The sequence below is a fragment of the Mytilus californianus genome, unplaced genomic scaffold (genome assembly GCF_021869535.1).
Source record: "Mytilus californianus isolate M0D057914Y unplaced genomic scaffold, xbMytCali1.0.p SCAF_2, whole genome shotgun sequence".
Classification (NCBI taxonomy): Eukaryota; Metazoa; Mollusca; class Bivalvia; order Mytilida; family Mytilidae; genus Mytilus; species Mytilus californianus.
This window is the reverse complement of record NW_026262668.1, coordinates 568821-581961: the sequence shown is the minus strand read 5'-3', so window position 1 is coordinate 581961 and position 13141 is coordinate 568821. Positions and strand designations below refer to the sequence as shown.

The following is a 13141-nucleotide window of genomic DNA, read 5'->3' as shown; positions in this document are numbered from 1 at the left end:
TAAAACTTTGGTGAATTGTTTATATCTATTGATGTGAGCTTATAAATTTTAGATTTTACGTTTCCGAGTTATGGGGTTTTATTCATTAAAAAAAGGGGGATTTTCCAGTTTTCGGACAATAACTCAAGAATGCTTTCACCAACTTGCAAGAAATTGTGGTGAATTGTTTATATCTATTGACATGAGCTCCCTTTATATTTTTATATATATTAGATTTTACGTTTCTGAGTTCAAAAAAAAAGGAGGATTTTCCAGTTTTCGGACAAAAAATCAAAAATGCTTTCAGCAGTTCTTATGGAACTTTGTTAAATTGTTTATATCTATTGATGTAAGCTCCGTTTAGAATTTTATAAATTTTACATTTTACATTTCTGAGTTGGGGGGGGTTTTCCAGTTTTTCGGACAATAACTCAAAAATGCTGTCAGCAATTCTCATGAAACTTTGGTGAATTGTTTATATCTATTGATGTAAGCTCCCTTTACATTTTCATAAATTTCTAATATGACATTGAGAATTAATTGAACTTTAATTGTTTATAGTCTGACAACAGATTTACTTAGTATTGCGCAACAGCAAGAAATCTTTAATTGAATATAAATTCAATTCATATAACCAATTTCAAGTTCTTTGACTACATTTATTCAGAAACCTATAATATGTCAAATATTTGATACAATCCAAATTCAGACCTGTATCAAGCTTGAATATTGTGTCCATTTTTGCCCCAACTGTTCAGGGTTGGACCTCTGCAGGCTTATCCAGCTGCTCTCAGCGAAGCAGTTTATTTTTTCATGTCATCAAATGCTTAAAAACTATGTAGAATAGATTAGTATATAAATATACATTATTATTTAAGGGTACGGACCAGAATTTTAACCCAGGAAGAAGCAAAGGACAGAGAAAAATATTTCATGAAATTTATTAAAGTAATGAGAGTAAGTATTCAACATGAATTAAATAATTTTCAATCTTTGAAGAGAACTGCATTAGATTAGAAATAACAGTTCAGTGTTTGAAGAATTGCCACAGTCAATTTGGGAAAAGACAGTCATTGATAACTGTGTCAATAGTAAAACTGCATTTTTGTCCATCATATATTCAATCGACTGTACCAACTCTCTCAAACACAGTGCTGTTATTCCTCAATTTGAAATTAAACTATTAGTTTTTATATTGACTTCAGTATTTAGTATATATTTCTCCAGAGTTATTTCCCCTGATTTGCATAAAATATTGAGTTGTTTTAAATTAATTTTTACTTGTTTTGATGGTGAATTAAGTAAGATTATGGTAATTATATCATGTTTATGGATTACCTACTTATCTTCTATAACAGATTTCACGAGTGGTTTTACATCCAGTACCATATATATATACCTTTCTTTTTCAGCACCTCAGAAAGTTAAATAATTTCAATTCCTACCTGGCTATTTTATCTGCTGTTGATTCTGCACCAATCAGAAGACTAGAATGGCAGAGACCAAATTTAGAGGTAAGACTGTCTGGTAACAGACATATACAATACATACATATACAAATGGCAGAGTCCAAATTTAGAGGTAAGACTGTCCGGTAACAGACATATACAATACATACATATACAATATATGTACATTGTGGGAAAATATAAAATTTATTCGTACAAGCTTTACAAACAGATTGCAAAGCGAAAAGTTTTTATTCTGCAATTTACACCCTGCACTTTAAGGCTGAGTTGTTTAAATCCAAATCATTGTCTCTGATTTTTCAAAGATTTTGACATTGTTTAGATGTAGACCGAGAAGAAGCCCTAAAATGAACTGTCACACGAAAAGAAATATTTACATTACCTTTTGCTTAATATGGAAGCGGAGTAACAGGAGACCCTGTTATTTGTACAATAGTTGACTGATTGCAGGATACATAAGATGAAAGAAAATTATAAGGAAGCATGAAGTTGCTGTGTTGATACTCCAAAATAATTGTTTTCATCTTTGTATTCAGTTATTGTGGATTCATAATTATTCGTGAGATATCAATGTCTGTGGAAATATGTTAACCGTAAATGCAAATGTTTACAAAATACAATTGTTCCTCAATCCATGAAAAGTATGCCTAGAAACAAGGGTCCGGAAACGGTCATATATGCCAGACATGACCGATTTGGAAACTGAAAAGACCGAAATGATTTATTGGGATTTAGGTCTTTTTTTTTTTTTTTACAGAAATAATTTCGGTCATTTCATTGAGATCAGGGTTTTATCGGTCGCCATTTTGAACTTATTTTTGTTTTCAGGTCATCAAGAAAAATAGATTTGTTTGAGACAAAATACAAATTTTATTGATTTGTGTTAGTGATTTAATAATATTTATCATTAGTCTGTTGTTTATTCTATAATGTAAGTGAAAACAATGTACAGGACTCTGTCGAGTCACACCGTGGGGTAAGTCTGGGTTCAAGCCACTAGGTTTGTTTACATAGTAATTATCACCACTTGAGGATAGTAATCAATGTCCAGGAAGTTTGAATTCGGCTTGGGTGTCGTTATTGTCTTGATTAAAGCCATAAAGGCCATGTACACAAATCTCACCTGTAAACACCTGTTAAGCAATAAAAACAATATGGCGATTTGCTGTGCATCAAATTTAACGTTTTAACCATTCTGACCTAGATTTTCCCAAAAAGATATTATTTTATTCATTAAAGAAGTCAAATAACACTGTTGACTCGAGAATCTGTCCATTTTTATCCAAATAAAACATATAATCCATTTATAATCGATCAGCTGATTTGGTCAACGTTTGTTAAATATAGATTTATGTTTACTGAGATTGCGCATGGAAAATGGGGATCAACATGGGTTAATTGATGATCTTATTTGAAAGATCGATTTTACTGTTAACTTTTCGGTAGGAAATGGCAGATAAAGATATTAATAGATTTACAAAAGTGGTAAAGCGTATAATTTATAGGAATGCAGAATTAAAAAAAAATGTTTAAAAAAGGAATTAAAACTAAATAACGTAATTTAGATTTGAAGCCATACAGCCTATTTTAGAAATATCAGAGACATATAATACAATGTCTCTGGGAATATACTCAGCGAATGAACAATCTCGATTTCTTTTTGTTTTTTTTGCACTTCCGATTTTTTGAAACCATCTTACTCACAGAATGTAATGGGCGTTATCCTTTCTTTTGTTTTCCTGGCTAAACTTCCGATTTTTTCCCAAGTGAAGCCATACATTCTCTCTGGACTGTATTACAATGCAATTGTTTTTCATTGAACTGTTGTAATTGTGTACAAACTTCTGTTCAGATAAATTATTTATTTATTTAAAATCATGAATTTTATTATTAAATTCAATTGTTATCACTATACCAGACTTGAGTTATTTATTCAAAGAAAAGTTGAATCATAGTTTCCCCTTTTTGATCCTCTTATCGTAAACCAGGTGAATACACATTATCTTGTTGTGTATTAGGTAATCACTTACACTCATCCAAACAGCAGCAATTTGAACAATACAAACGATATCTTGTACATGCAATAAGAAACTCAATACAGTTTATTAATTGGTTTACATAACTTTATTTCAAAATGATGAAACATGCCGTAATTATTCCTCTTTTAATTTATGCAAATTTAAAGGGTTATGCATACGACCTCAGTGATGCAATACACAACAACAAAACGTCTCCTCGTGTAGTTTCTAACTCAGAGACATCACTGTTACTGTTAGATCAGGGTACAGTTACACTTGTTTGACCCAATACTTCACAAAAAAGGACTTTACTTGTCCATGTGCAAGACTTGTCACCCTCAGAAAAATGCATTATTGTGCATCACGATATTATTACATCACAAAAAAAAATTACCGAAATGACTTGGGAAAATTTCCGGATCCTTGCCTAGAAAGGAAGTAAAAATAGGTGCTCAACCATTGAGACAGTTATGTTTTTTTGTTTGCTCTGTCATTTGGCATGAAATAAAAACAATAAAGTGGAACCTGTCCAAAATAAACTGAACCCTCTATAAAGTGGAAATCTGTGTGAACTGACCTAATTTATCAGGATATACATTGAATTTTTTGTAGTAATTTATCTTCAGTGAACCAAATTCCTTGTTTCACCTTGTCTTGAAATTGGTATGTATATTCTTTTTGAGGAGTATTGTCTTTCTAACATACAAGAAGTGTGTATTAATATAATGTGATTATTTTTCAGGTTCTAAAAGAGTTTTGTCAGTTAATTGATAGTTCTGGTTCATTCAGAGCCTACAGACATGCGTTAGCAGAAACAGAACCACCCTGTATTCCTTACATGTAAGTTTGTTTTTTACTTGTGGTGATAAATTTAAGATTTATGAAACCCTGGAAAGCAGTTTTGCAAATTTAACAAGAAAGTCTGTCGAAACATGATACAGTTAACATTGAAACATGATGGGGTTATTTGTACTTATTTTACTATTACATAAAATGCCTGAAAATATCTCCAGGGCTCATGGTTTGTAGAAAGCTGTACTACTGATATGATCCATGCAGGAAAATATCTCCAGGGCTCATGGTTTGTAGAAAGCTCCACTACTGATATGATCCATGCATGAAAATATCTCCAGGGCTCATGGTTTGTAGAAAGCTGTACTACTGATATGATCCATGCATGAAAATATCTCCAGGGCTCATGGTTTGTAGAAAGCTACACTACTGATATGATCCATGCATGAAAATATCTCCAGGGCTCATGGTTTGTAGAAGGCTGTACTACTGATATGATTCATGAAAGGAAAATATCCCCAGGGCTCATGGTTTGTAGAAAGCTACACTACTGATATGATCCATGCATGAAAATATCTCCAGGGCTCATGGTTTGTAGAAAGCTACACTACTGATATGATCCATGCATGAAAATATCTCCAGGGCTCATGGTTTGTAGAAAGCTACACTACTGATATGATTCATGCATGAAAATATCTCCAGGGCTCATGGTTTGTAGAAAGCTACACTACTGATATGATTCATGCATGAAAAGTTTATGTATTACAATTCCAGAGGAAACAAAAAACACATTTACAGTATATGGTAGGGGAAAATATGAATTCAATAGAATTGAAAATTAAAAATTAGCATGTGGTTTTAAATTAATTTAAAAATACATAGTTCAATTTTAATTTGGAGGGTACAAAGTAAATCAACAGCACATTGTATTTAAAATTTGTTAATTAAAGATTGTTGTAATGATTTCAATCTATTTGTTGAAGCTTAAACATTTACACGAATATACAATGAGAAATAAACATGTGTTATTACTAGTTTGAAAAAAGAAACAAACTTATAACTAGTAAGAATTTACAATTCTCAATTCCATGGAGAATGTTAGGCACTGTACTCATGGTTGACATGTTAAAGTGTTACCATTTTAATTTCAAAACTTGCATTATACATTGTACTATCAAATGACATAGAGGTTGGACATACCTCTGTGTCAACAGTTTATTTTTTGTAAGGTTGGGGGCTTTGGGTTGAAGGTATTCAGAGTTGTGTTTTATGCCCCATTTATGGGCATTATGTTTTTCGGTCTGTGTGTCTGTTCGTTCGTCCGTCCATCTTCAGGCTAAAGTTTTTCGATAAGGTTGTTTTTAATGAAGTTGAAGTCCAATCAACTTGAAACTTAGTACTAGTACACATGTTCCCTTTGATATGATCTTTCTAATTTTAATGCCAAATGAGAGTTTTGACCCCAATTTCACGGTCCACTGAATATAGAAAATGATATTGCGAGTGGGGAATCTGTGTACTATGGACACATTCTTGTTTTGCAAGTGTTGGGAGCTTTGGGGTACCAGATACTAGTATTCAGATATGTCAGTAACATTTTACTTTTTTGTTTTCAGTGGTTTAATTTTACAAGACTTAACATTTATCAATATTGGAAATCAAGATTTCCTGCCAGATGGCAATATTAATTTTGCCAAGCGATGGCAACAATTCCATATACTGGATAGTATGAGAAGATTTAAAAAGGAGTAAGTATTTTGCTATTTATTCTATATTGTGAAGAAAAATATAAAATGTGATTTAAAATTGAATATTGGGGATGGAAATTGCCCACAGAATCCAAAATTTATTTTGTAATGATATTCTTACATTTGTCAAATGTCTGGGCATATAGTTTTTAGTTTGAACACTATTGTTTTAAGGTTTGTTAAATTTCTTACATTGAAACCTCAGATAAGTCAGAAGATAATGAATTGAAATGTTATTAATTGTTTTACAAGCTTTGTGTTCAGCTAATCAAAACAAGACTATTTTAGGGTTTTTTTTTTGGTTAGTTATTGGTGGTTTCATAGAGAAAATCAACAGACATTTAAGTGTTTCATTTCTTGGTTATAGCAAACCAAAAGTAAATTGTATAAATTACAATCATAGTTCTTTAATCTTTATTTTATTTATTTTATTGTTAGTTTGTTCCTTGTACAGATAATGCATGAAATATTTGTTACTGGATATTTAACAAACATTAATGTACATGTATTACAGATTTTTCTTTTATCTCTTCTTGTCTATAGTCAATAAAGATTTTATTATTTATATAATACTGATATATACTTATTCATAAGTTCTTTGTTGTTTTCAGCAAATATGAGATGAAAAAGAGTGAAAGGATATTATCAGTATTCAATAACTTTGATGACTGTCTCTCGGAAGAAAGTTTATGGCAAATTTCTGAAAAAATAAAACCAAGAGGGAAGAAAAAAGAATTCAAACCAGAATCTTGATCACTTAATGTTAGAATCACAAAAAAATCCTGGGTTAAAAAAACATGATGGCTCAATCCAAGAGCAAAAGAGAAGAATGATCCATGTCTCAAATGTTTTTCAGAAGGTGCTATAGATAACATGTATTACAAGAGTTATTGAGACTCTGTAATTTGTGTGATCTGGGTGTAAATTGTGATATGCAGGACTAACTTTCACCATTGTTATGTATTATTTATTTATACAGTAATTTTGTATTGTATGTATATCAGCAGTTAATTATGGCATGTTAAAGCGAGATGATTTTTCAGAAAAAGAAATGCATCTTTATGGTAAAAAGAAAAGTGACCGCACCTGTTAAAACATTTAAACCCGCTGCATTTTTATGCACCTGTCTTAAGTCAGGAGCCTGTTGTTCAATGGTTGGCGTTTATTGGTGTGGTTCATAAGTGTTTCTCGTTTTTTATATAGATTAGACCATTGGTTTTCTGGTTTGAATTGTTTTACTCTAGTCATTTTGGGGCCCTTTATATCTTGCTGTTCGGCTTGAGCCAAGGCTCTGTGTTGAAGGCTGTACTTTGACCTATAATTGTTTACTTTTTATACATTGTGACTTAGATGGAGAGTTGTCTCATTGGCACTCATACCATATCTGCTTATTTATATCATTATGTAATTTTTGTAGTGACAATTCAGGTTTTGGGTATTAAAAGGGGACATGGCAACTAAAATTACTTAAAAGTCAAAACAAATAGTAAATTGTTCTGACACTAATCTATGTTGCATTTTTATAATGCTCATAACAGAGTGTGTGGAAATTGTGTCCTTTGGTTTACAACTCCAAGCAGTTTGATTGGTGTTTTAACACAACCCATTTCAGTATATTTGAATTTGACCTGCATTTTAGTTCGATTCACACTACATGTGTATCTAAATAATCCCCTCCCTGGATATGAGTCTAAATCATCTCCACTGGTTATGAAAGTAATAACAATGAAAAACAGTATGTCCTATAACATTTATGAACCACAAGACCATAAACAAATGTATTATATATCTATATATATACTTATTTAACAAGTCTATTTACCAATAAAATGAACTGGTATACATTGAAAAAAAAAAACTAATTATTTTTTACAAGGCATTGTATAACTTATAATGACATGTCAGTAAACAAGATTATTAATAAATCATAATCCCATGAACAATGGTAAATATAGATTTTGATCATAAAAGTAACACAACGCAAAGTATAGAGTTTTATTCGTTTATTACAATACAAAAGAGATAACAACGGTAATAAATTAAATTACATTTTTAGAAATACTGATTCAACTATTCGCTCATTACCAATTATTCTAGATAATGTGATACATTGAAAAAAAATAGTTCTTGTATAACTCACAATGTCATTCTTTCCTTGAAATCTCCCAAAAAAGTATTTTGTACTAATTTTTCAAACACATTTTTTGTTTGAAAATTAGACATGTTGATGTATCAGAATATTTTGCCATTATAAAGTGATGTAAGGTCAAGAGGTCAGACAGGCATGTTTTGCCATTACCAAGAGATGAAAGATCAAGGTTACGATAGGCATGTATATATAGCTTTATATATTTATTTGAAGACAAAAACTTCCAGCTGGTCTGAGAAGTAAATTTGATGTGTTCAGTAGACATATAGAACCAGTAATGTGTATTTCTTATTTATCATAAATCACATATTTCTTATGTTCATTCAAGCGTGTATCTCATACTGTATCGAACAATGATCATGTGTTCGTTCAAACGTGTATCTTATACTTTATGGTGAACTATGATTGTGTTCATTCAAGCGTGTATCTCATACTGTATCGAACTATGATCTTGTGTTCATTCAAGAATATGAGGAACTATGAAACAAATTTATACAATATATGTGGTTTGTAATTCTGTCATGCAATGTGTATCATTATACTATAAAAGTTTTACAATGTGTTTTTCATACTGAAAAAATTTAAGGTGTCTTTTCGAACTGTCAAACTTTAAATAACTGTGTATTTCATACTGCAAAGATATATACTGTAAATTTAATTTCGAATCACTGATTCAATACTGTTAAAAATGTGAGATGTAATTAATGTGATTGCAAAACTTGTGTCAAGGAAAATCTCTACTGAAAATATGAATGTTTTTTTTTTATTATTGAGAACCTGATACTGATTCACAAAAACATAGCAATAATTTTCTGAATTTACAGTACATGTACTGGTAGTGTATTTTCATACTGTTATTAAACTGTAAAGCAATGTCTTTCTCCTTGTTTACAATTATGCAATGTGTTTCTCATATAGTTGAAAAAAATAAAAGCTATGTGCAGTTTGAACTTATACACTTTTTTCCCCATTTTGAAACTATCCACATTATGTTTATTGTACTGTAGCCAGTTCCTGTAAATAAGCCAGTTTTTAAAAAGAAATTTTTCTATTTGCTCAGAACTCCAGAAGTTGTGAAACAATTAATTAATAGGCAGTTTTCATATAGAAATTTTTCTATTCGCTCAGAACTCTAAAGTTGTGAAACAATTATTTAATAGGCAGTTTTCATAAAGAAATATTGCTATTTGCTCAGAACTCCAGAAATTGTTTTACATGATAGGAAACTAAATCATTCAGCACATATCCATAACTGAAAAATATTGAAAGTATGCTTTATGAATATAACTACTATGTAGAAAAGTATGAGGACCTTTAAGTATAATAAATATGATTCTTTTTTATATTGAACAAATAGAATATGTTTTAAATCAGTTATGAATTTGCATCATTTTATAGATGTCTAGTTGACTTATTATCTAATTTACAATGTAAAATAGTGCTACGCTACAAATGACCAGGTCTGTTACAGAAATAATTATATGGATTGGTTAGATAGACATTTTAAACGATAAAAAATATCAAAAGAGTATAGACATCTTTATCCATAAAGATGCCTTTACACTGTACGATTAACCATCCGATTTGATACAGTCGCCTAGTTAAATCATACAGTGTTCTGTTCACACAATACAATTTTCCATTCGATTAACCAAACGACATCTGAATTTAATGTTCACACGGTGTGATTTTTGTCCACACAACATTATAGGTAAGAAAAAAACAGATGGAAAATCGCATCGTGTAATCCCACTTTTAGCCTTCCACCATTCATATAAATTAGTTCTGGAACACCTTTTTACATATGTAAATTGTTGATATGCAGAATTAAATGCAAGATGACTTAGAAATAATTTGTTGTTATTATGCAAAGTACACTTATTGACCATGCACATTTTATACCTGTTTATTTATGCTAAACAAGAGCCCATTTTAGTACATTGTTGAGAGACATTTTTTAATGTTATTTATAGTCCAATATACCCAAATGTCCAAATAATTGTTAAAAGATGAAAAGCTGGTCTTTGAATAAATGTTGCCAGAATTATGTACACATATTTTTAAAAATAGATGCATCTTATTGTGTGTAATTTTTTTTATAGATGTGGAGTGCACTTGGAGATATATTGGAATTTTTTATTTCCTCAAAGTTTTGTCACTGATTTTTGAAATGTTATGGGGAAAAAAAAGAGTTATTAAGCCAAAACTTTTAAAACTTTTTGAACTAAAAGAGTAAAAGCTCAAAATGAATGTCAGCTAAAAGTCTGTGCATACATTTAAGGTCTTAATTTGTCCCAAATATCAGGTTAACTATTTCATTATGAAAAGTGTTTCACGACAACTTAATGTTACAATATCTTTTTTTGTCAAGGCAATCCATTAAATTCCCATTTCTGAAAACCAACAGAAATGGCCTGTATTCATTGAATTTGGTAGAAAATTGAAATTAAGTGACTTCATAAAAAATCACTGATACATTTATTTTCATAAATAGACTTATATTCTATCATCAAATCCTAATTTGAAAATTTAGCTAGAAAAAGGGGCCATATTAGGGCCACATCGAATCTACTCCTCTAGGTCTAAAAAAAATACAAAGATAAAAAATATTTTTAAAAATTTATGTGACTTTTAATTCAATTGATATCATACTAATGCAAAGAGAATTAAAGTATTAGTTGAATTATTTTGAAAGTTTCTATTTTCTGTCAAACATAATCAAAATAATATTGAAAAGTTTAAATTAAGGTACTTTCATTGCTATATTTTATCAATTGACCATTCGAGACTAGGATATTTTCAGGAAAATTTATTTTCTTTTCAAATGACCTTTTGGGATATGTAGAATATTATTCTACACACTGAACCAATTATAGATACTAGCGTACAGAGTGTGTTACATGTATATGCAATCATAGAACAAAATGCAATAATTTTTGATAGAAAATTTTGTACCTTTATTTTAGGGGCCAAATTTCATGTTGTACTTTGTAGTGTTATTCCTTCTGTGAGGGTCTCATTGGGGTCTTTAGGTGTGACAGGGGATTGCCGATTTTTTTGTAAGCGTGACACGTGAAAGTTAAATTATTGTGCCGTGAAAACGGGAAATGAAGTCTAGTGGAACACGGGAATTTACAAAAAAATGAGAATTGCTTACGTACATAGTGTAAGCGGGATACGGGAATCTGACAAATCAGTAAGCGGGATCCGAGATCAGAACCCCCCAATGAGACCTCCTTCTGTATCTGTATTAAACTTACTCCCAAAACCATACATGTGGTAACCAAAGTTTCTTAAAAGTGACAAATACTGTTATAATTCTATCAAGATCTTTGATTTGATATCAGGTTTTCATAAAAACCCATTTGTAAAGTTAGAACTAAGATCACATTCAGTGGAAAAATCACAATATCTGTCACAAAGTATTATTTATTTCAATACTTGGTAATTTTGTAAATAGCTCTAGATGCATAATCAATTGAATCAACCAATTGAGCAATTAAAAAGGTTTAATATATGTACAATTTTGGTTGTAAGTCATGAAAGCTAACTATGAAAATCCTAGCACAGATGCAAACATTGGAATTGCAAGATTTTTTTTTTTAATTAACAAGTGTACAACTAACATTTTGAACAAAAAATTACATGTAGTCACTGTTGCCATCTTTTGCATATAAAGGTGGTAACATGATTTATTTGTTTATAAACCATGGGGAATAATTTAAATTGATTTTTTTTTTGCTATTATGAGATCCCCAAAGTTTGACTTCTCTTTTTATTGTATATATATATTTGTGATACAGATATAAATCACAAAAGAGCTTGTAAATTTTACAAAGATTTGAAATTAATTAATCCTTTGTTTCTGTCATAACCTTTGTATATAAAGTTGTTTTTATACTAGTGTAAGATTTTTTAGTCATTAATTTATTTCTGAATGGACATTACACAGTGACCAGTGTTCTTGTATATTTATTTTCAGATAAGATATACAAATAAGGCAACATATGAAGAAAAAAAAAACAAACAGCATGTATATCTTGGTTTATTTTGATCAGTATTAAAACATTTTGACCACATGACCTTAACTAACTTTATCTCTAGAAAAAAAGGCATATTGTTTTAAAATCTTTTGATTATTTAACAGAATATTGAGAGCCATAGCCATTTCAGTAAAATTGAGGAAAGTATAACGAAAATTTGTTTTACACTATACTATGCATAAGTTTATAAATCTATGTAAATGAAGGGGAACATTACTTAACAAAATCAAAGGTAATTTATTTTCCTTTAGCCCTGTATTTGTCAACATTTTATGTTTTAAGAAATTAAAGTCATAAAACAAAGTCATTGTGATGAACTTGCAAGATTTTTTTAAAGATTAATTGATGAGATGAATTTCTCGAAGTAATGGCAATGTTTAAATTTGTTAAAAATTATTAGATGAAAACTCTGCTTATTAACTATGACAACAGTAAATTAGACAATGCGATAGAAAGAGCTAATGTGTAGTACATCTGACTGTGTAGAGAGGTTCATTTGGTCACTAAAATGTGTTGTTTTAGCTATTTTTGTGTACAAATATGTATAACTACCACATGCCTGATTAAAAAATTGTCAAATTATAAATCTGTGTAGTTTCTCTAACTGCCTTAGTAATTGTATTGAATAAAATATATGGAATATAATTTCATTTTGTACGTGTAGATACAAAGAATATTAAATTGATCTCCATTGTCCTTGCGAGCTCAAAATAACCCAACATTTCCGTATCTGACCAGTTTCACCAATATTCTAGTTACATGAGACTTCTGATGTTTAACATGCAAATTTGAGCTCTGAAATACTGCCAATTTTTATACTTTTCATGGACAGCAACAAAAAATAATTTGATTTTAATTATTTAACAGCCGTCAATATTTTGTCACTCCATTGATTGGAAGATTAGTTAAAGAACACTTTCTAGAAGCTGAGATGGAACAATAG

At 30.2% G+C, this 13141-nt stretch overlaps 1 protein-coding gene across 13 annotated transcripts in view; it reads left to right on the top strand.

Annotated features, from left to right (window-relative positions):
- The window catches only part of LOC127729032 (rap guanine nucleotide exchange factor 1-like), a 69500-nt gene extending 56716 nt beyond the window's left edge, over positions 1-12784 (top strand). For all 13 annotated transcript variants that reach the window (XM_052236640.1, XM_052236642.1, XM_052236641.1 and 10 more), the window contains 5 exons: positions 858-936; positions 1392-1493; positions 4209-4306; positions 5875-6006; positions 6618-12784. In XM_052236640.1, the coding sequence (XP_052092600.1) occupies positions 858-936; positions 1392-1493; positions 4209-4306; positions 5875-6006; positions 6618-6759 (553 nt within the window). In that variant the 3' untranslated portion in view covers positions 6760-12784. The remainder of the gene's footprint in view (positions 1-857; positions 937-1391; positions 1494-4208; positions 4307-5874; positions 6007-6617) is intronic.
- The last annotated feature ends 357 nt before the right edge of the window (positions 12785-13141 follow it).